At 50.6% G+C, this 22,623-nt stretch overlaps 1 protein-coding gene across 1 annotated transcript in view; it reads left to right on the top strand.

Annotated features, from left to right (window-relative positions):
- Positions 1-22,623, top strand: part of ST3GAL3 (ST3 beta-galactoside alpha-2,3-sialyltransferase 3) — a 222,320-nt gene that overhangs the window by 182,624 nt on the left and 17,073 nt on the right. The window contains exons 6-9 of the mRNA XM_052636613.1: positions 12,884-12,978; positions 16,426-16,489; positions 17,359-17,454; positions 17,756-17,942. Coding sequence (XP_052492573.1) covers positions 12,884-12,978; positions 16,426-16,489; positions 17,359-17,454; positions 17,756-17,942 — 442 coding nt within the window. The remainder of the gene's footprint in view (positions 1-12,883; positions 12,979-16,425; positions 16,490-17,358; positions 17,455-17,755; positions 17,943-22,623) is intronic.

The following is a 22,623-nucleotide window of genomic DNA, read 5'->3' as shown; positions in this document are numbered from 1 at the left end:
GTGGACAGAGAGATTAATGGGAGAACAGGATTTACTGATGAACATTTAAGAGATAGATAGGAAAAATAAATGAGTCAAGAATGACTCCATCCAACTGGCAAGGTAGAGGACTGTCTATAAAATAGATATTTCTCTTGGGAGAATGTGATGATCTGGGCAAATGGGACTAAAAAAGCAAAGAATGACTCCTAAGTTTTGCTTGATCAACTGCCTCTGCCTGGCCTCTCCTTTCTCCGCATCAAAGCCAAAAATCCCACCCTTCCACCACAGTCCTATCCGTCACTGATATCCCCGCCACGTCTTTGAGTTCTGTGCCCTTCCACCGCGGTCCTCTCCGTCACTGACATCCCCGCCACGTCTTTGAGTTCTGTGCCCTTCCACCGCGGTCCTCTCCGTCACTGACATCCCCGCCACGCCTGTCACACTGCTGTGTGCCTCTAGCTCACCTCATACAGTAGGGTCCAAACTTGATGAAACGGATCCAGCCGCTTTTTCTGCTTCTGCTTTTGGGTTGGTGAACTGTTAATAGAGACACATGAATCGAACGTATCGGTCCCACTGCAGCATCCTGATGGAGAGAGAGGTCTCCAGACTCTCCCAGTATTCAGCACTGCTCGGTAATCCCTGGTTGACTTACAGTGTTAGCTCCAAACCTCTTCAGTTACCACAGCTCACACCTTCACATCCATAACCCTTAACCTCAGAGATTCCCCAGAGAAACGAGGCTCCCCCAGCTCCCAGCACTCCTTGCAGAGAAGCCACCCTCACCTGCTCCCCCATTTCCCAGGGAAGAGTCAGTTGGCGCTCTGGGTCCCTTCCCTCCTACTCTGATCTGGTCCCCTCGCCTCCCGGGGCCTCTCCGCTGCTGCCCCTCTGTCTCCCATGCCCCATCCCCGTCTCCTCTGCTAGCTCCTTCCCTCAGGACAAGCAGGCTCAGTTCTTCTCCCTCCTGTTTTACTCGCCAGCTCCCAGTCCGTTTCTGTGCTCTCCTCCACTACCGTGTTTCTGTAGAAATGGCCTTCTCTCTCTGAAACGCTCTCACTTCTCTCCCTGCCCCACCCCCTGTGGTCTGCTTCCATCCTCTCTCCATCCCTGACAGTGCACTTCCCCAGGGGTCCAGTGACTTTCGTGTATCCCAAAGGCCGTATGATAAAGTAAGGATGACATTGTGTCCATCCATGAGGCTCTTGTGAGGAGGAAGGAGGAAATAGGATGACAAGCATACACTTCAGATAGTGTCTAGAATATTGCAAGAGCTCAGTGACTGTAAGCTGCTGTTATTACTGTTGTCATCTGTCACGCGTTTCACTGTTGCCTCTGTGTGTGTATTTGCTGCCTCATCCATCATCCATGAAGCCAGGACTCTGAGCCGTATTGTCATATTCCCAAGGACTAGCACGGTACCTGGGATAAGCTGGGGCTTAGCAAGTATTGGAGAGCTGGAGGGCGGTCACTGGGGCTGGGACTGTGTCCTTGGGCTCTGGGTTATGTGGCCTCTGTAGACAGTCTGGCCATTATCCAAACTCTGACTGGGGGAGGTGCTCTTGCCTCTTGTGCTTCCCAGCTCGTGGTCCTCTCCTCACGTCCCCACACTTCCCTCCTTACCAGGATGTCGGGCCCCTTCCCTTCCTCCTTGGTCCATGCTGGGCACAGTCTGTCAGCAGAGTCGGGGACCCCTGTCAACAGCAGTCCAGGCACTGCCCCGTTGAGGGCCTCCTTCAGCACAGGCCTCCCTGCCTGTCATACACGTCATGCATGTGGCTCCAGCCTGTCTGGACACAGATGTAGCCAGAGTCCCTAAACAGAAGGAGGGGCAGCAGCTGGCAACATTTCCAAACAGGAGGGGTTTGCTAGGAAACAGTAGAGATGTCACTGGAAGCCTGGACATCACTTTGGAGCAGGGGGGTCAAAGTGCCCATGAGGAGCTGCACCAAAAGCCGCCCTCAGAGCTCCACAGGTGAGCAAACTCGGCCTGCACTGGCCCATGGGGGCTCACACTGTGGAGCCGGTCACCCCAAATTCTTTTCCCTCTTCCAGCCAGTGGTCATTTACCGAGCAGCTACAGCATCCTGGCCATGTGCTGGGGAGGGAACAGGCATGTTAGTATGCAGTCAGTGCCAGGAGGGTGCACAGAGAACAGCGGGGACCTGGAGAGGCTCCTTCAGCCCCATGTGGCTCAGGGAAGACCCGACCTGTGCAGAGGCAAAGACACTGGAGTCAGGCTGAAGAAGGAGCAGAGATCCGATTGAAGAGGAAGAGAATTCCAGGCAAAGGGCACAGCAGGTGGAAAGGCATGGAGGTGTTAAAGAGTCTGGCAGGGCCTAGAATCTGTAAGTTGTTGGAAATGGCTAAAGCTTAGGGAGAGGGAGGAAAGGAGAGGCAGTGTCTGAAGCAGGGAGCTAAGCATAAGGAAATCAGATCACAGTCTGGGGCTTTGTAAACCAGACTAAAAAGCTTAAACTTTATCCTCAAGTAGCTGTTGTAGTTGGTAGAAACCTATATCAAACTAATTCAAGCAAAAAGGAAATGGATTCATTTATATAACTTATGTTCCGAGCTGAAGTATCTTCAGGCCCCCCTGGACTAGCACTCACCGTTTGTCTCTCATATCTTGGCTCGGCTTTCCCTGGCCTTGACTGTTCTGCAGACAGTTCCTCTGTGTAACCACAAAAGATGGCTCTAGCAGTTCTAGGCCCACAGGGGACAAACTTTTTCTTTCTTAAAGGTCTGGATAGTAAATATTTTCAGCTTTGCAAGCTATGTACTCTCTGCCACAGCTACTCACCTCTGCTGACACAGCATTAAAGCAACCATAGACATTATTAGGCAAATGAATGAGTGTGGCCGTGTTGGTTTTTTTTTTTTTTTTTTTTGGTTGTGCTGGGTCTTTGTTGCTGCAGGAGCTTTTCTCAAACAGGAGCTCCTCTCTAATTGTGGCGGGTGGGCTTCTCATTGCCGTGGCTTTGTCTTCTCATGTGGTGGAGCGCGGGCTCTAGGCGCATGAGTTTTAGAATTTTGGCTTATGGTCTCTAGAGCACAGACTCAGTAGCTGTGGCTCATGGGCTTAGTTGCTCTGAGGCATGTGTATTATCTTCCCTGACCACGGATGGAACCCGGGTCTCCTGCATTGGCAGGCAGATTCTCTACAGCTGAGCCAGCAGAGAAGCCTTGTGAAAGTGAAAATGTTAGTCGCTCAGTCGTGTCCTACTCTGCAACCCCATGCACTGTAGCCTGCCAGGCTCCTCTGTCCACGGAATTCTCCAGGCAAGAACACTGGAGTGGATTGCCCTTCCCTTCTCCAGGGGATCTTCCCAACACAGGGATCGAACCCCGGTCTCTTGAATTAGCGGGCAGATTCTTTACCACTGACCCACCAGGGAAGCCCTGTGGCTGTGTTTTAATAAATCTTTATTTATATGTGTTTTAATAAAACTTTATTTATACAAACAGGCAGCTGGCCTTTGGGCCATGATTTGCACAAGCCCTGTTCTAGGCTAATGCAGCCTTTACAGCTCACTATCTCAGAGGAAAAGAGAGAAAAGAGAGACTCTTATATCCCTTAGTGTCCAAATATTAAAGCCCAGAGAAGAATTTGACTCATCCTACTTGGGTCAAGTGCCCATTGTCAAATCAATTACTGTGGTTCCAAGAGGTGAAGTATCTTGAGTGGTCAGTCCATTCCACGTGCCCACCAAAGCAGCAGTGGGGAGTCAGCTCAACTAGGACCATATGGAATAAGAAGTGGGTACTTTACAGAAGGAGGAGGAAGGAACACAGATATCCACTGCAACGTACCAACAAGAAAGAGCATGACCTGAGTGCCCCAAGTTACCAGTGATGATCCAGCTTGAAATTGGTCCTGACACCACCTCGGGGCATCAGGCCAACCGCTGCAGTGCTGACGCACGCCCTGCCCTGGCCTTTTCCCTCTGTGCACAGCCTGCTCCTCAGCTGCCTTGTACCCAGTTTGCACCCAGTCAGAACACACTTGCCCACTCATTCCTTCCTCATGCTGCGCCTGCCTGAGTGGGACTAAAGGGCAGATCACTGGGTCGGAGCCAGGCTGAAGCTCCCCTGCCCTTGGCGGATGCTGCTCCGCTCTGGCGGCCTCAGCAGTCTCTCTTCGCCTTGAAGGGAGGGTCGATTCTGGTTCTCTTCCCTCCTGAGCCTTTGTCTGCACTCCCCTTCTCCTTGAATCAACACTGTGCATATCATGCTCTACGAGCTCACATATACTTGTCTTTCAAGGCTCAGCATCTCCTTCAAGATGTTTCTAAACCCTAAGTTGGTCTGAGACCTTCATGTTGTTGTTGTTGCTCAGTAACTCACTCATGTCTGACTTTTTTGTGACCCCATGTACTATAGTCCGCCAGGCTGCTCTGTCCATGGAATTCTTTAGGCAAGAATAATGGAGTGGGTAGTCATTCCCTTCTCCAGGGGATTTTCCTGAACCAGGGATGGAACCCAAGTCTCTTTGCACTGCAGGTGGATTCTTTACCGTCTGAGCCACCAGGGAAACCCCACCCTTCCCTATTTCAAAACACAGAATGTGCAGACTTATTTTCTTATGGTTATTTGTTTGCCTGTGTCTACCAATAGCTCCTGAGGGGAAGGACCAAAGCTAGTTTACCTTAGGTCCCCAGCCAGCGCTCAGCAAAGGACTTGGCACCAAGCAGGCAAGCAGTTGTTGGATGGGGCTGCCTGCTGCAGCTCCAGCTCATCCTGCGTAGGGTTGGAGGCTGCCGCTTCGTGCTCGTGTTTGGTTGGTTGGTACCTGCTGTTTGTCTTCCCTGCCTCTTCTCGCAGGACATATATCCACCTGTCTTGCAGATTCATGACCCTTTCTCCTCTAACTCCTACTCTTCTGCAGGACCCATTCAGGTAGGTTAGTAGGAGGAGTGACAGCAGAATGGAAGCTGGACAAATCATTGGCAACGTGCTCATCTGGCTTGCTTGGACATATACCAGAGTCTGACAGTGCAGGGCCATTTATGGTGGGGCTGCCACAGCGAGATCCCAAACGAGATCAGGTAGATTCTAGAGAATGTGTGTCCCCCTGCTTTGCCCACCCCTTCGCTCCCCAGAGCAGGTTCTAGAAAGGAGGATCTCTAGGGTTTAGCTTTTACCTCGTTGGATGACCATCTCACTCTTTTGGCCTATGGCTGAGTCTGGCAGACTGCTGTGCTGTGGCCCCTGGTGTCAGGACCCACTCCTGGGCTCTGCCTTCCTATTGTCTCCCAGGCTGCTTGGGCTCTTCATCCTTACTGTGAGAAATGGCCAGAAGGCTGGTCACCCAACCCCACAGGCACAGATGGAGGGCCGAAGCTGTGTGTTGCCTTAATCCAGCAAGCCCACATCTGGAGGCATCTTTCTCTGCTGGGTTGGTAGGAACTAGGAGGAAGACCCTGCTCTGGGTCTGCTGGTGCCCATAAAGAACCACTCCCCTTCTTGTTAGTGAAACCCAGTTAACTTCTCTGCTTGTCTCTGGGCACAGGCTTGATGTTCCAGGCCTTAGGAAATGGTGTAGGTGGGTGAACCAGGATTGGGGGCATTCACTTTCTATACTGCACCTCTGCCAGACTGCTGGGCATTAATGAGCTGGGAGAGTCCTTTGTGTGTGTTGGGGGTAGGGGGCTCCTGGGTTGCCCATCCTGGCTGGCTGACTGACCAATGTGCCGAGTTCATCGTCCTCTCTCAGTTTATAGGTGGGCAGGGCAGTCACATGGGTCCTGGGGTTCCATCCTCGCTATGAGAGGCACAGGGGGGTCAGACCCACCCTTAGCATGTGCCCTCCCAGTCCTGAGTCTCCACTCTACTATGCTCTACTGTCCAAGAAGAAAAGACGCACAGATCCCAGTGCAGCTTCCGCCTCCTCATTCCCCTGTTCCTTCTCACGCACTCACACACACCCTCCTGAAACCTGATCTCAAGGCTGCTTCGTGTGCTGGGGTTCTCAGCAGAGCTGGCAGAGCTGGCGGGCTGGGGCCTGTCTGCTGGAGCCTGCCCCACCCTGCCCCACTACCCGCTAGGCCAGGGCAAGCAGGTCAGGCGTCCCACAACCCTGCTAGTCTGGCCAGTTATTCTGCACCTCAAGGGCCACCTCCACCCTGGCTGGGCCCCCAGACTGGCACTGGTCTCTGGACAGAAGCCCCGGAATTCTCCAGGTGTAGCATGGGGCTCTGCCCAGACCGCCTGCACAATTAACACAAACACACACACACACACACGCACGCACGCACACACACACACACACACACACCACCTTTACCATCACCCCACCCCATTTCCTGTTGTGTATGGCCCCAGGCTCAGTTTCCAAGGCCTCCGCAGGCACTGAGCCACCTCCTGGGGGCTGAACAAAGCACAGTGGAAATCCTAGTGGAAGAGTACAGGTCTGCCTGGGGGAGTGAGGGAGGCTGTGCAAGGAAAGCAGCCTCGAACCTTAAGACTGAGAAGGGACTTTCCAGGCAAATAGAGAGGGAAGGGGATGGGGTAATACAGAGAATGGTGAGGCGGCTACATTTCAGGCAGAGACTGCATGTGTAAATCCATGAAGACCAGCATGTTCAGGGAACTACAAAGAGCACAAGGTTGATAGAACATAACTAGTCTCAGAGGAATAAAATCCAGATAGCAGTAGACCAAGGAGTGAATAGGAGATGAGGAAGCTGAGACAGAGTATCCACCTCTCTTTGTCGAAGTTTTGCCAGGAGAGGATGGAGAGAGATTGGTAGCCTGGGAACATGGTCAGGAGAGTTTGAGTCAGTTAGTTTGTTGTCGTTGTTCAGTCACTAAGTCGTGTCTGACTCTTTGTGAACCCCTTGGACTGCAGCACGCCAGGCCCCCCTGTCCCTCACCATCTCCTGAAGTTTGCCCAAGTTCATGTCCATTGAATCTGTGATGCCATCCAACCATCTCGTCCTCTGTTGCCCTCTTCTCCTTCTGCCTTCAGTCTTTCCCAGCATCAGGGTCTTTTCCAATGAGTTGGCTCTTCTCATCTGATGACCAAAGTACTGGAACTTCAGCTTCAGCATCAGTCCTTCCAGTGAATATTCAGGGTGGAGTTCCCTTAGGATTGACTGGTTTGATCTCCTTGCTGTCCAAGGGACTCTCAAGAGTCTCCTCTAGCACCACAATTTAAAAGCAACAGTTCTTCAGTGTTCAGCTTTCTTTATAGTCCAACTCTCACATCTGTACATGACTACTGGAAAGACCATAGCTTTGACTATGCAGACCTTTGTCAGCAAAGTGATGTCTTTGCTTTTTAATACACTAGGTTTTTCATAGCCTTCCTTTGAGGAAGCAAGAACTTCTAATCTCGTGGCTACAGTCACCATCTGCAGTGATTTTGGAGCCCAAGAGAAGATAGGTCATTGCTTCTACTCCCCTCCACCCCCTCATTTGCCATGAAGTGATGGGACCAGCTGCCATGATCTTAGTTTTTTGAATGTTGAGTTTTAAGCCAGCTTTTCCCTCTCCTCCTTCATCCTCATCAAGAGGCTCTTTAGCTCCCTTCGCTTTCTGCCATTAGAGTTAGTTTTCACATAGGAGAGACCTGAGCTTACTGTATGCTTAGCGGGAAACAGACAGGAGTGGGCTGCATGGCGTGATGGAGAGACCAGCTTTAATGGATCTGAAGTAAGGTAAGAAAGTAAGAAGTACAAGGAGTTCCTGTCTGATAAGCTTGATGTTGTCTGTGAAGTGAGAGAAAAGAAGAGATGTCTGCTTAGATAAGGCTGAAAAAGGATAGAGTTCATGGAGAGTGAAGGAGATTTGCAATAGCCACTGAGCAAGTGTGAGGGCTCACCTAGGCTCCAGTCCATGAATTTGTAGGGGAACCAGTCTGTGTGTGTGTGTGTGTTCTAGCAGCACTTGAGTTTATAAAGTGTAAGAGTGTCAGATTTGATTAACCTTTGATTGGATTTTGCCTTATGGATGAGACAAAAGACAATGGAACAAGAGGGTACAGCATCCTGGCAAGAGAGACTGACGAGATCAGTGGAATTCTAATAAAAAGGGAAGTATAACCTGGGAATGAAGAAAGCCGTTTAAACTAAAACTCAAAACCCAGAAGTAATAGGGAAAAGATTAATAAATTGACTTCATTAAAAGAATCTATTATAAAAAGGAGGGGAAAAGCAAGAAAACACCACAAGCCAAGTGAATAAATAAATAAACTCAAATTTATCTGCAACTGCATCTCAAATGGTTTATATATATAATATATCAAGAGCTTCAAAAGAGAGAGAAGAGTATTAGCTAATGCTGTGGTGGTCATCATATTGCCATGTATGTGTGTGAAATCAACATTGTACACCTTAAACTTACACAGTGTTATATATCATTTATAGTCAATTATATCTTAATAAAGCTGGGACAAATAGAAGAAAAAGACCAGTAACCTTTTGGGAAAATGGGCTAGAGATACGAACAAAATTCACAGAAAAGGAACCGCAAATGGCCCTTCCATATATGACGATGTTTAATTCAAAGCATAGTGAAAGGAATACAAATTAAAACCACACTGAGATACTGTTTGTCAGACTGGCAAAATTGAAATGTTCAACAGTATACTCTGTTTGGGGAGGCTGTGGGGGAAATGATACTGTCGTACGTCCTGGTGAAGGGGAATTTGGTTATGGATCAAAACTGTATATATGCATTTTCCCTTTGTTCCAGCAAACCCAACTCTAGGAATCTATTCCAAAGATACACTGGCAAATAAAACAAGATGGATGCATGGTTGTTCATTGTTACGACTGTTAGTGGTATCTACTCTAAGAAAGATGAGAAACAACCCAGGGAGCCGACTGAATAATGTATACACGTGACCACAATGAGGTATCATCAAGTATATAACTCTATCTGCTGCTGTGCCTTGATCACCAGAGTATATTGAACATCAGTGAAAAAAATAAAAAAGTAAAACAGTGTATATGTTGGTTTACTGAATATAGAAGGGCAGAGGAATACACACACATGTGTATTTGTTTATCTCAAAAAAATGGAGGAAAAATAAAAAACTAATAAAAATGAATACTAAATGGGAATAAAATAACAGGAGTCAGACATAAATAAAAGTTTGATTTCTCTGAATATATCTTGCTTGGTGAATTTAATTCTGGAATTCTATAGTTTTATGTCATCATAAAACAAAACTAAAATGAGGGATAAGCAAATTCTAAGACACAAAAAGAAACATATGAACCTAACTATGTATTGTTGATGAAGTGAACTCAGCAGGATTATTTCAAAATAATTTTGCAAAAGTAAAATAATTTATCTGTACTTCTCTAGTAGGATATACCCTAAGCAAAGAGAAATATAAAGAAACTTTAAATCACTTTTAGTAATGATAGTGTTAGTAATAATACTGGTGGTATTATCCTGAATCTGCCCTCTGCATTTTATGTATGTATCTATATGTGTAGATATTAACATAATTATGTTAATATTACTGTAAACAAGGAAATCAGCTTAAGAGAAAAGAGATATAAAATCTAATGGTTTCAACATATCTTTTCATTTGTGTATCCCTGTACATTCTATTAGGGGGATCATTTTTTATTCAGGTTACCAGCAGAATGGTTTTTGTTCTATTTACAGACCAATATTGTCATAATATTATAAGGTGAGAAAAAGTAGTCTACAGAACAGTCAAAAAAATAATATGGGAAAAGGAAAATCAATACAGAAATATACCCAAGGTTAATTGTCTCTGGGTTGTAGGGTTGTATTTTTACGTGTATGTGTGTGTATGTGTGTGTGTGTGTGCGCATGCCTATTTGTATCTTTTCCCCAAAATTAACACATATTACAAGCAACACCAAAAATACAGGGTTTTTTTTAGTAACAATTAACATAATGAACACAATTGCACTCATCTCACATACTACTAAAGTAATGCTCAAAATTCTCCAAGCCAGGCTTCAGCAATATGTGAACCGTGAACTTCCAGATGTTCAAGCTGGTTTTTGAAAAAGCAGAGGAACCAGAGATCAAACTGCTGACATCCATTGGATCATGGGAAAAGCAAGAGAGTTCCAGAAAAACATCTATTTCTGCTTTATTGACTATGCCAAAGCCTTTGACTGTGTGGATCACAATAAACTGTGGAAAATTCTGAAAGAGATGGGAATACCAGACCACCTGACCTGCCTCTTGAGAAACCTGTATGCAGGTCAGGAAGCAACAGTTAGAACTGGACATGGAACAACAGACTGGTTCCAAATAGGAAAAGGAATCCGTCAAAGCTGTATATTGTCACCCTGCTTATTTAACTTCTATGCAGAGTACATCATGAGAAACGCTGGGCTAGAAGAAGCATAAGCTGAAATCAAGATTGCTGGGAGAAATAACAATAACCTCAGATATGCAGATGACACCACCCTTATGGCAGAAAGTGAAGAGGAACTCAAAAGCCTCTTGATGAAAGTGAAAGAGGAGAGTGAAAAAGTTGGCTTTAAGCTCAACACTCAGAAAATGAAGATCATGGCATCTGGTCCCATCACTTCATGAGAAATAGATGGGGAAACAGTGGAAACAGTGTCAGACTATTTTGGGGGCTCCAAAATCACTGCAGATGGTGACTGCAGCCATGAAATTAAAAGACGCTTACTCCTTGGAAGAAAAGTTATGAGCAACCTAGATAGCATATTCAAAAGCAGAGACATTACTTTGCCAACAAAGGTCCGTCTAGTCAAGGCTATGGTTTTTCCAGTGGTCATATATGGATGTGAGAGTTGGACTGTGAAGAAAGCTGAGCACCGAAGAACTGATGCTTTTGAACTGTGGTGTTGGAGAAGACTCTTGAGAGTCCCTTGGACTGCAAGGAAATCGAACCAGTCCATTCTGAAGGAGATCAGCCCTGGGATTTCTTTGGAGGGAATGATGCTGAAGCTGAAACTCCAGTACTTTGGCCACCTCATGCTAACAGTTGACTCATTGGAAAAGACTTTGATGCTGGGAGGGATTGGGGGCAGGAGGAGAAGGGGACGACAGAGGATGAGATGGCTGGATGGCATCACTGACTTGATGGACGTGAGTCTGAGTGAACTCCGGGAGATGGTGATGGACAGGGAGGCCTGGCGTGCTGCGATTCATGGGGTCGCAGAGTCGGACACGATTGAGCGACTGAACTGAACTGAACATAATGAACTTCCTAATCCGCTGGAAAGATGGGGGGAAGGGAGAAGACAAAGAAAATAATGTATTGAGATCATTCGGCTAGATCTTAGGAGATTTTGCTAGCATATAACATCCAATATCCTAGGAAGCAGATAAAATCCTGTCCATGCCTGACTGAGAAACTGCAAAACTTTTATAAGCTCAAGCCTGACACAGAGGTGCTTGCCCTAGGCTTATCCAGGGACCTTGTGGACTCTGGCCAGGATCCTCGGGGCCTCTGGTAAAACATCAAATGTATTGATTCACTTAGACTGTGTGTACCAGGTATGAGAAACATGACTGACTCTTGCACTCAGAAGGGGAGTAAGCTGAGAAGAAAGCCAGTGTGCAAGAATGGCCCTCCTGCGCTGTCAGTGTTGACAGCTTCTTCCTGGCAGCAAAGGATGGGGAGGGAGCAGCAGTGAAACTTTTCTGCCTCTTTCAAGTTTGCTTCAAAATCTCCAATAACCTTAGACCTCCAAGTGATTACTGCTGTGATTCCCCCTGGGCCTGGTGATTGTAACGATGTTAGTGATGATGGGAATGAGAAATGGATGCTGAGGTTAGAGTTTGCTGGGAGGGATGAGTTCTAACTTCTGGGCCAGGAGAGCCCCTTCCTCCAATCTTGTTTTTCAGTAGGGTGACTCAGGCTGTTACAAACAGAGACAGCCATCAAGGCTTAGGCCTGTCAGCCAGGAAGGCCCTGAGCAGAGGTCCACACCTAGGAAGTGACCCGGTGCTGGTCATCTCCAGGGCTGCCTTTTCAAGGTCTCAAAACCAGGGTGCTAGGTTCTAGTGGGGCTGTGTTGTCCAAGCATCTCTGAAAAGCCTGGTTCCTCTTGTTCCTCTGCACTTCCTCACTTCCTTCTGCACGCCTCTAATGCAGCCTTCCCTACCTCCCAGCCTTCCCCCTACCCTGCCCACTCCCTGGCTTCCCGAGGAGTTCCCAAGTTTCTCTCCCAAGCTCAACATCACTTCATGCTTCCTTTCTTCCCCTTTTCCCTCCCATCTTTCCTCCAGACCAAAATTTGTCCTCCCTGTAAGCTCGATGTCCCTCCCCCACCTTCCGGGAGCTTAGCGTTCCCTTTGTCCTCTCTGCCAGCAGAGTGCTCAGGCGTCTGCTCCTCTGAAGCTTCCCCTCAGCCCTGCCTGCCTCTCGGCTGCAGGATACTGCAATTCCTCCCTTCTGTCAAACCTCCAGCTCCTATGGCTGTTCACCTGCTTTGCCCTCTCACCGTGGAGTCTCCTTCCTCCTTATCCTGGGCGGTCCACCTCCCAGAATTCTCTCCCAAATTCTGTCTCTTTGCACTGGCTGTATTCGAGGGGATTTTTCTGTTCACTGGACAGCATCTCATCTCTGAGTTCCCAGCTTGCAGGAACAGCAAGGACAGCTGGGCTTGTGGGATGGATGCAGGCGTGGATAACCTGCTAGAGAGCATCCAGCTTGGGGATGTTGATTCCTGCTGAGCGCATCCTGTCTCTCCACTCTGGCAGCTGGCCACATATGGCCTGGCCAGGCCCGCTCCTCCAAACCCAGGCTCCACTGAACAAGGCCTATCAGACCCCACGTAGAAACTACCCAATGAGTAGGCTGGGGTCGCCAGGGAGTGCTGGAACGTAGAGGCTGGCTTCCAGCAAATCCACAGTCGAGACAGATGCCAGCCAGCACTGCAGCCTCATGCACTCTGGGACCCTCAACAGCCCTGTTGTATTCCAGGTTCTCGAAGCCAGCACCCATGTTCCTGGATGACTCCTTCCGCAAGTGGGCTAGGATCCGGGAATTTGTGCCGCCTTTTGGGATCAAAGGTCAAGGTATGTTGGGGACCCTGCCCCACTCTATATTAACATCTTGTCTCCCAGGTTACCTTCCTGGGCCTCAGGGCAGGGCTGTACCCTCAGCAGTCTCCCTGCTGGGGACCACCCCCCCAAAAAAAAACAATGCCCTACCTCCCCTCTGTTTTTCCTGTCCTTGCTTGTTTCCTGCTTCTTTAGTGGAATGTTTGCTCAGAGCTTTCCACTTTGCTGGGACTAGGTACACAGTAGTGGAGTAGACAGATGTGATCCTTCCCCTCACAAAGCTCCAGTCTGACGCAGACACTGGTACTTGGGGGGCAGGACAGTAAGGCCTCTGATGAGAGGACACAGTGCTGTGAGACCACCCAAAAGGGGTGCCTGAGACATCCGCATGAGAGGACTAGGTATGAGGGGGGACATCCCAGGGGAAATAGAGGCCGTGCCCCATGACTGCCCCCAGACCCCTCCGTCAACCCCTCCTGATGTTCTTCTCCTTATGTAGCCTCCCCTCCAATCCATCCTTATCCTGTCCAAGGCTAACCTTTCCGTCCGATACTCTCAGAACTGTCCCCTTCCATTGCCTCAGGGACCTCACCATGCAGCTCCTGCCAAAAGACTTCTGCGTCACTGAGGGTTTAACAGTTCTGTTTCCGTGACAGATTCCCTGTTTCAGGGCATGGTAGATTTTTGGCTTTACATCATACATAGAAGGATCAGATCCCAGTTCTGCCTCTCTACTAGCTGTGACCATGGACAAGTTGCCCACATGTTTTTGCTTTAGTTTTTTCATCAGTGACGTGGAGAGAATAAGACCACCATAGTAGGTTGTGGTCAGAATTAAATGAGATGAGTGTTAAAGGGTGATATCATTTAGCTAGCAGACTCCAGAATGCCCAAACCCTCTACTCAGCCAGCCCACCCCTTCCTGAAAAGAAGACAGTGGCCAGCAAAAGGATAGTCTTGAGCTGGAGCCTTGACCTTCAAAACCTCCAAGGTTGGGTTGAACCCCATGAACTCCTTTTTTCATGGGTGCAGGGAGCCAAGCAGCCTAACTTTTCTCGTAAACCCTCACTTGAGATTCTGATCCTACTAAGTAATGAAGGGCAGGGAAGGCCAATACAGAGCCCATCATCCAGCAAGAAAAGTACCCCATAGTTTATGACCATTCTGCTAAGCTTCCCCTCCTAGAAAACAAGAACGCAGGCCATAGCCTTGGCCTTGGTCAGTTAGCAGCAGTATGCTTTTCCATACAGGTAGGAAAAGGAGGGGTCTGTGACCTTCCCTAAAGCCCACTGTAAAGTGTGTCTGAAGTCACTTGGTATAGAACGTTCCTTAAAGGAATGTCACCCTGACCCTCTCTCATTCGACTCCTGGAAAGATTGCCCGTGCCAATTGTCTCCTCTTCCTCACCATTCACTCCTGAAGAATGTCTCCGTCCCACCACCACTTCAGTGAAACTGCTCAGTACCTGCTGTGAGAGCCCAAGGATACTTCTCAGTCTTTAACTTGACCTCTTGGCTGCATCTGACAGTATTTTCCACTCCGTCTTTTAAAAAAATTATAAGGTTAGACAAATTGAGAGAGTAGTGTGGAAACATATGCATTACCATATGTAAAATAGACAGTCAGTGGGAATTCGCTATATGTCAGCAGGGAGCTCAATCTGATGCTCTGTGACAACCTAGAAGGGTGGGATGAAGTGGGAGGTAGGAGGGAGGTTCAACAGGAAATGGACATATGTATGCCTCTGGCTGATTCATGGTGACGGATGGCAGAAACCGGCACAATATTGTGAAGCAATTATCCTCCAATTAAAAATAAATAAAATTTTTTTAAAAAAGGAAAAAAAATTAAAAGATTGTTGTGTTTAATTTTGGAGGCATCCTTTCTTTACATGAAGTATTTCAGGCTTATAAGGGAGCATAAAGACTGATAAAATGGGCATCCACATACTCTCTACTCAGTTCAGAAATAACACATGAGATACAGTCCAAGTTCCATGTAGCCTTTCCTAGTCCATCCCCCACCCTCCCCAGGAGACCAGTATCCTGGTTTTGGTGTTATGGCTCCATGCCTGTTTATGTATTTGTACAGCCTGTTTATATATCCATTAAAAATATGGCATGGTTTTTGCATGTTTTTGAACTTTATCAACAGTATTGCATATGTGTATGTGTCTTTCAAATTGATTTTTTTTGCTTATACTCTTCAGATTTATCTGTATTGGTACAGGTTACTCTAGGTCATTGGTTTTGTAACTACTGTAGAATATTCCATATACCACATTTAATCTATTTTCCTTTGGTGAACTTTTAGGTTGCCTCCAACATTTTGCTATTACAAACAGTTCTGCAATGAATGTTCTTGTACATGTTTCCTTAAACAAGTGTGTGACTTTTCTGATGCTGTCCACCTAGGAGTAGAGTTGCAAGGTGTTTGTCTGTGCACAGCTACATCTTCATTTGATATGAAGATGTTTCCCACTGTGCTTGTACCAGCTTACTTATCTTCAGGTCTTTATGTACGTTATCTTTTTATCTTCCTAACAATTCTGCACCGCAGGAATTCCCATCTTCATTTGAAAGATGAGGAAATAGAGCCCAAAGACAGCTAAGTGATTTACCTAAGGTCACAGAACTCATAAGCAACAGAGCCAGGATTTGAGTCCAAGGCTGATAGCATCATCTGTTATACTGTAATGCTCTTGTTATACCAAAGTTTGAAAGAGCAGTCATCATTGCCAGAGCCAGAGAGAGGCCAAGAAGAATGAGGCCTGAATATGGTCATATGATCTGAGAGCAGAGATGTCACAGAGCCCTTGCTACGGGTAGCCTGAGTGGAGAGCAGGTGGGCAGGTGCCAGGTCACGGGGCTTGAAGATGTAAGGTGGTAGAGACAGCCTGGCAAGAACAGGATTAGGGATCGGCAGTGTTGGAGGAAGTGAGGGGAAGGTGGCCTCAGAAAATGAGGCCAAGTGGCCTGAGCTGGGGACCTGGCTGGGACCACTTGAGCTCTTCACCTGTGGTGTCCCCTCCTTTGCTTCCTGGTGTCTGCTTGGTGGGGACACAGAGTCATCGTGTGGTCTCTGTCTTTAACCGGCACTCCCATTCCTGGGGAGACTGATGCCCCAGCTCCCAGGCAAGGCCCACACCTGAGGGTACATGTCCCTGGGGCCTGACTGCAGAGTTTCCAAAAGCCAGCTGAGACTGCTAATGAAGGGCCAGGGAAGCCTGAGGAAGGAGCTGTGTGCGGGTGCCGTCAGGCTTCAGACAGAGGCGTGTGCCCACGCCTGTTCTCCCGCCTGCATCTCCTTTCTCACGGAGAAAGTTAGGCCAGTGGCCCAGCCTTGTGTGCAGAGCTCCTTCCCTGATCTTAGCCCCAGGACCGTGTACCTTCAGCTCATCAGCAAATATCTTCTGGGAACCCTTATGGGACCTCTAACAGTTACCTCCCTCCCCTTCCACAGACAATCTGATCAAAGCCATCTTGTCCGTCACCAAAGAGTACCGCCTGACCCCCGCCTTGGACAGGTAAGCCATTCCCCAGCTTCCTGCCACTCAGCTGCCTGGCACGTGCAGAGGTACCGAGGCCCAGCTGGCCTTTCCCTTGTCCTGGGCAGATTCTGCAGCACACCCACACATCCACACATACACTGGGGCGGATAAGCAGGTAAGCAGGGCCACTGCACTGAGCTAGCCACCCCGTTGACCTATAAGCACTTGGCAAGACATGTCAGTCCTCAGGCAGCAGAGGTCTGAGAGTCAGAACGGAATGTACTGGGTTGAGATCAACTTAGCACTGGGACTGAGGGGCTCGGTGGTGGGGTGGCTGAGAGGGCTTAAATCCAGGAGGTAGTGACAGCTCAGAAGCCAGTAGACCCTGGATGGATAAAGCCCCAGGGTCAGAGGTGGGAGAAGCAACATAAGTAGGGCTCTCAGGTTGGGTGCATGGGGTCTTCTGAGTTAGAAAGGAGTTCCGCCTTAAGTCCTGGTGCCCCCAGGCTCATTCCTCTGTCCTTGCTTCCCTAGCATAGACTTCAGGCTCAGCCCACTTTTCCCTCTCCCTGGAAAGCTGCCCCCAAACCCACTAACCCTTGGGGAGTCTTTAACCCAGAATGCCATCTTACCAGAGCCTCCTTCCTCCCCACCCCAGAGTCAGTGCCCAAGCACCTTTCACACCCACGTTTCCCTGGAGAAGAGTCAGGGATCTGAGAGCCCCAGTCGCCCAGCTCTCCGCAGTGTGGTTCCAGCCTCTCAGAAATGCTGCTAGAGGCTCACTGGTCTTCCTTGTCCATCCCAGCCTGTGTCTGGCCAAGGGCATGGGCTCAGGGGCCAAAGCAGCAGCGGGAGAGGAGACCTGGTGGCCAGCTCTCCAGAAGTCTCCACCTCTGTCCCCTCAGCCTCAGCTGCCGTCGCTGCATCATCGTGGGCAATGGAGGTGTCCTGGCCAACAAGTCTCTGGGGTCACGAATTGATGACTATGACATTGTGGTCAGGTGAGCTCCTCAAAGCAGTGCCTCAGGTACCTTCGTGTCCTGGCCCAACCCCCTGATCCCTGAGCCCATTAAAGACTGTCTGTCCATCTGGGCCATTGGACTGGAGGTTAGTAGAAGCCTCAAGGAGAACCCAGGTTGGAGGGCTTTGGGGCAGAAAGCTAGGAGGCTCCACATGGCCTGGGCTCCCCATCCTCTGCCCCTGGGGTCTTCTGGGGTCATGTTGTCTCCCCAAACACAGGCCTGCAGAGGGCACGCAGTGAGCCCAGCACAGGCTGTGTCTGACCGGGCCTGCTCTCTATAGACTGAACTCAGCACCAGTGAAAGGCTTTGAGAAAGACGTGGGCAGCAAAACCACACTGCGCATCACCTACCCCGAAGGCGCCATGCAGCGGCCTGAGCAGTACGAACGCGATTCCCTCTTTGTCCTCGCTGGCTTCAAGTGGCAGGACTTCAAGTGGTTGAAATACATCGTCTACAAGGAGAGAGTGGTGAGCTCTCTGCGCCCCGGCTCCTCCCCTTCTTGCTCTGGCTCTGCCCAGCTTCCACGTCAGCCCCTTCCCCTGACCCGGGCAAAGAACAATAGGAACCTTTCAAGAGAAGCGGTAAGGACCAGATGCAGTCAACGGGCAGAGAGGCCGGGAGATGCCAGGGTCGCGGCCCAGACTCCTGGAGCTGATGTGCCTGCCATCGGCCGGCTGCCCGCCTGCAGAGACTCAGGCTCTGGTCCTTCCTCGGCCTTCTCTAAGCCAGACCCGAGGCGCCGCCTCAGCAGTCCCTGTGGGCCCTCCCCTGGCGTTCACTGAGAGCTCTCACCTGGCTAGCCCCAGCTTTACTGCTGATCTCCACAACTCCCTGCCTTAACTTTGTACTTGTCCCACCTCCCTCCCACTGAGTTCCTCCCCCACTCTGTGAGGTCTCTCTCACTGTGGTCATGTGGGGCTCCCCCACCACCACCCCATTCCCAGCCTCGGGACCCTGTGGTCGTTGCACAGCGACAGCAGACCCCTCACCTTGAGGGCGCCGGTTCCCAAACTAAATCCCGGCGTCTCTCCATGTTGTGCTTTTACCACGGACTTGTGGCTGGGTCCCGACCTGCCACTGAGTCTGTCTCCGCTCTGGGAATGGTCAGGTTCTGTACTCACTGTTCTTGGCAGGCAAGGATCTGGGCCCCTTTCTTTAGAGAGCTTCTATAGCCAAGTAGGGTCAGACTGCTCCTCTGTGGACCACCCACTGAGTCCCCTCGTGAGCCCTCTGTCTCTCAGCTCTGGGCCAACTTGTCCAGGCTCATTTCCACCTCTCCCCTCAACCAGCTGTCACCAGCCAGCCCAGGAGAAGGGCACTGCAGAGTTCAGGCCATTCATCTTCCAATACCCAAGCCTCTTAGCATAGGAGAATGATGACAGAAGCCCTCCGCCTACAATAAGAAGCTAGCTGCTCTTTCTGGAGGTTCAAAGGAGAGCTGGGGGGCGGCTGGAACAGCTTCTCCTGCCTATGGAGGTCTCAGTGCAATTTGGTTTAGCTCCACAGCCTTTTCCCAAGCAAGGCCAAGGGCAGGCAGAGTCAAGCAGGTAGCAAGCGAGAGCGAAGACAGAAGTCAGGTCCAGAAATTCAGGTAGGTGGGCCAGGGGAAGGGAGGCCCGTCTAGAGCCAGGCTGGATGTGGCAGCCCGGTCCTCCAGGGCAGGTCTGGCTCCCCAGAGGGGAGAAAGGGGCTTGGCTTCAGCCGGTCTGAGCGGCAAGCAGGCCCACTGCCCACGCATAGCAGGCAGAGTGTGGGGGCTGAGCGAGCAGCCTGCTGTTTTCAAGACCCTAGTTCTCAGAGCCCTGCTCTTTACCTTGAAGGCAAGAGAACTGGAATCATAGGCACTTCTAAGGGAGAAATGGGAGGAAATTGGGTCTGCCCTGGTGAACCCCAGAGAGCTTGGGGGCTGCTTTCTCACCCTGCCTTCAGCCTATCTGCTCACCTGCTCCTGGAGGGCAGGGCCCTGATCCCGTTTGCTTGTCTTACCCCTCCAGGCCCAGCCACCACAAATATCCCGGTCTTGGCTCAGACACCAGATCCTGCTTCTTGGCTGGGCAGACTGGATAGGACAGGCAGCCAAAATCAGGAAGCCAGGCCCAGGTGGGCCGGTCCAGCCGGGTGGGTGTTGTCACATGATCCTCCCAGGTTCAATTAATTCAGGACTCTTACAAGTCCCCAGAAGGGGTAAGGAAAGAGAGAAGAAAAGAAAGGAAGCCAACTAGACTTGGAAGGCTCGGTACTCTCAGGCCACTCGGGAAGCAGACAGCAGGGCCTCACTGTTCCCCAAAGGCTCGAGAGCTACCTGCCCGGCCTGACCTTGGTGGCAGGCCTGTGCAGGGACCTAACTGGAGCAGCTGCGGTGAAGAGATGTGGGCTGTGCTCAAGCACACGCTCACTGCGCTGATGTCTGTGTCCTGCCCCTGGCTTGGCCAGGGCTTCAGGACCAGCCCTGTGGTCCTTGCTGAGGACTCCTTCCCAGAGTTGGGGAATGTGAGTGGAAAGGGGAGAGGGGAGCTGGGAGAGAGTCGTCTGAAGTTCATGAGGCTTCTGGCACCAAAGTCAGAGATAGACGGGGCCTTTAGAGTGAGCGGCCAGAGGAAAGCCAGTGATACCCAAGGCCTCGCCTCTCCTAGCACCCAGAGTGGGCCCGCCCAGGCCCTGCCGGTTACCTTGGAAGCTTCTTTGGCGCCTTCTCCACCCCAGGTCCAGGGCTCACGCCTTCGCAGGACCTCTCCCATGCGCTGTTTCAGACTCTTCTGGCAGTTGTGTGTGTGGATGGTGCTCAGTCATGTCTGACTCTTTGTGACCCTATGCACTGTAGCCCACCGGGCCCCTCTGTCCATGGAATTTTCTAGGCAAGAATACCAGAGTGGGTTGCCATTTCCTACCCCGAGGTCTTCCCGACCCAGGGATTGAACCCCCATCTCTTGAGTCTCCTGAACTGGCAGTCAGATTCTTTATGCCTGAGCCACTTGGACTTCCTTCCCCTGGCAGCTGAGACCTGGTAAATGTGGGGAGGCGGCTTCTCAGGCCCGCCCTGTCTGGTGTCTGGCCACAGGCTTGACCTGCTCCTGCAGTGATGTTTCTAACCGTGCAGCCCCTGGGCTACTGGAGTGCTCGCTGCACCTGTCTGGAGCCTCACATGCAGAATTCTGGCAGGAGGCAGCTCTGTGTTCCGGAGCCAAGGCCTGGCTGGGCAAGGCTGGAACAGGTCTTAGGCTTCAGCTGTGGCTCAGTGCCTTTGTAACCTCCTAATTCCCAGGAGTCCTGACGGGGTATGAGAGGGGGGCAGATGTAAGAAAGGAAGGCTGTACAACCCAAAGCCTAGCCTGTGCTGGAGCTAGCCATGCTTTCTCCATCCACACAGGAGTGCGCCTCTTTGTGGCTACTTGGTTTCCTGATTCACTGGGTGGTAGCCTAGGTAACTCCAAACAAGTTACCTTTTGAGGCCCTTTATCTCTCAGATCTCGGGAGACCAGGCCATCAAGCAGGTAGAGGAGCTCCCAGCAGGTCCTTTGTGCTGAGTGCAGCTCAGAGGATCACCCGTGGGCTGCTGAGTGGGGAAGCTGAGGTCAGGAAGGAGGGAGGAACTGGGGACACAGAGGCACAGGTGTATGTAGGTCCATGGAGGGAGGGGCAGCCAGCAGCTCTCGTGGCTTTCTTCTCAGAGGCACATCTGGCTCCGTCCCTCCACGCAGCCACTCATTGGTCAGGCATCGTTGAATGTTCTTAGTGCCGTCACTGAGCTAGAAATGCTAAGCTGCTCGGTCTAATGGGACAGACTGTCCCCAAACTAGAGTCCTAGCACTGTGGCACGTGCTGTGCCCTGAGCTTCCTCCTCCTGGTGTTTGATGAAGGCTGGACATGCCCTGTCCATTGTCCTGAGGATGGAGCCCTGGGACCTGGACTGGACGGGACATGTGAGCTTCCCACACTATGTCCCCTGCCTCTGCCAGCCTCCTCACCACGGCCCAGGATATGGTCACCCAGCACTCCCAAGGCCCCGGGAGCCGCTTCCCAGTCCCCTTGGCGGCCTCCTCCTCTTTGTTCTTGGGCAGCCCAGAAAGCTGGCCCCACTGCTGAGCAGCTCTGACTGGTCATCCATTCAAGACGCTCTGAGACCGGGGCTGAATTGGTGGGTGTGGTTCCCACCCAGCATGGGGGAGAGGAATTTGAGAGACAATGTGGTTGAAGAGGAGAAAGCAGCTTAGGCCTTGAAGTCATACAGACTTGGGTTTAAATTGAGACCCTGTCACTTGTGAGCTGGGTTCCCTTAGGCAAATCACCTAAGCCCCTGAGACTCCTCTCATCTATAAAACAAGAACAGTACTACCCATCCTTCAGAGTGGGCTTAAAAGTTAAACAAGATGAAATACAGAAGCACCTGGCATAGTGTGTGACAATTATGTTCTGTCTGTGGCAATTATGGATATTTATTATTACTGGTGGTGGTACTATTGGAGGAGCCCGGTTGCACTAGGGAGTGGAATCTTGGTCTAGATTGTAGGGCCTGACCTAGGAAATGATCTAAAAGCAGGGGTCAGAGGCCAGGCCTAGAAGAGGGAGAGACATGGGACTCCTGGTGAAAGGCCGCAGGGTGGGCTGGCAATCTGGGAATCCACAAGACAAATGGCCCCCAGGTCCCCGCATGTGTGAGGCCTTGTTGGACCAGGCACCCAAACCTAAACCATTTGCACCTGCCCCGGTGCCCTATTCCAGGCCTGAGAGGAACACAGAGCCTCTGGGCAGGCCCTGCCTAGCAGGAGCTCCGTGTGGACACCACCTTGCCTCTGGGGAGACTCAGTGCAAGGCACCTGGAAAGCATGGTGAGGCAGGTAGACACTGTGGCCTCCTACTGCTCAACGAGTCCTCTGCTGACCCAGCTTGGTGGTCCTCACCCCTGCGGTCTCCTTTCCGGATCTCTAGACAAGCTCTTCTGGGAACCGTTTCCTCTGAAGCCATCTCCAGTGGACACAGCTCTTTCTCACAGATCCGTTATCCCCTGTTATACCAGGAAGGTTCCCTGCACTTGCCCCATCCCGCCTCCTGCCCCTTGCCCCTCCACCCCCAGGAGAGATGCTCAGGGGCTGGGGCTCATGTCATGCCCCGCTCTGCTCCTCTTCATCACTGTCACCCATGCCCTCTCGG

This window comes from Budorcas taxicolor, chromosome 3, assembly GCF_023091745.1.
Source record: "Budorcas taxicolor isolate Tak-1 chromosome 3, Takin1.1, whole genome shotgun sequence".
Taxonomy (NCBI): Eukaryota; Metazoa; Chordata; class Mammalia; order Artiodactyla; family Bovidae; genus Budorcas; species Budorcas taxicolor.
Note: the sequence above shows the minus strand (reverse complement) of the source record. Positions and strands in the feature narration are given on the sequence as shown.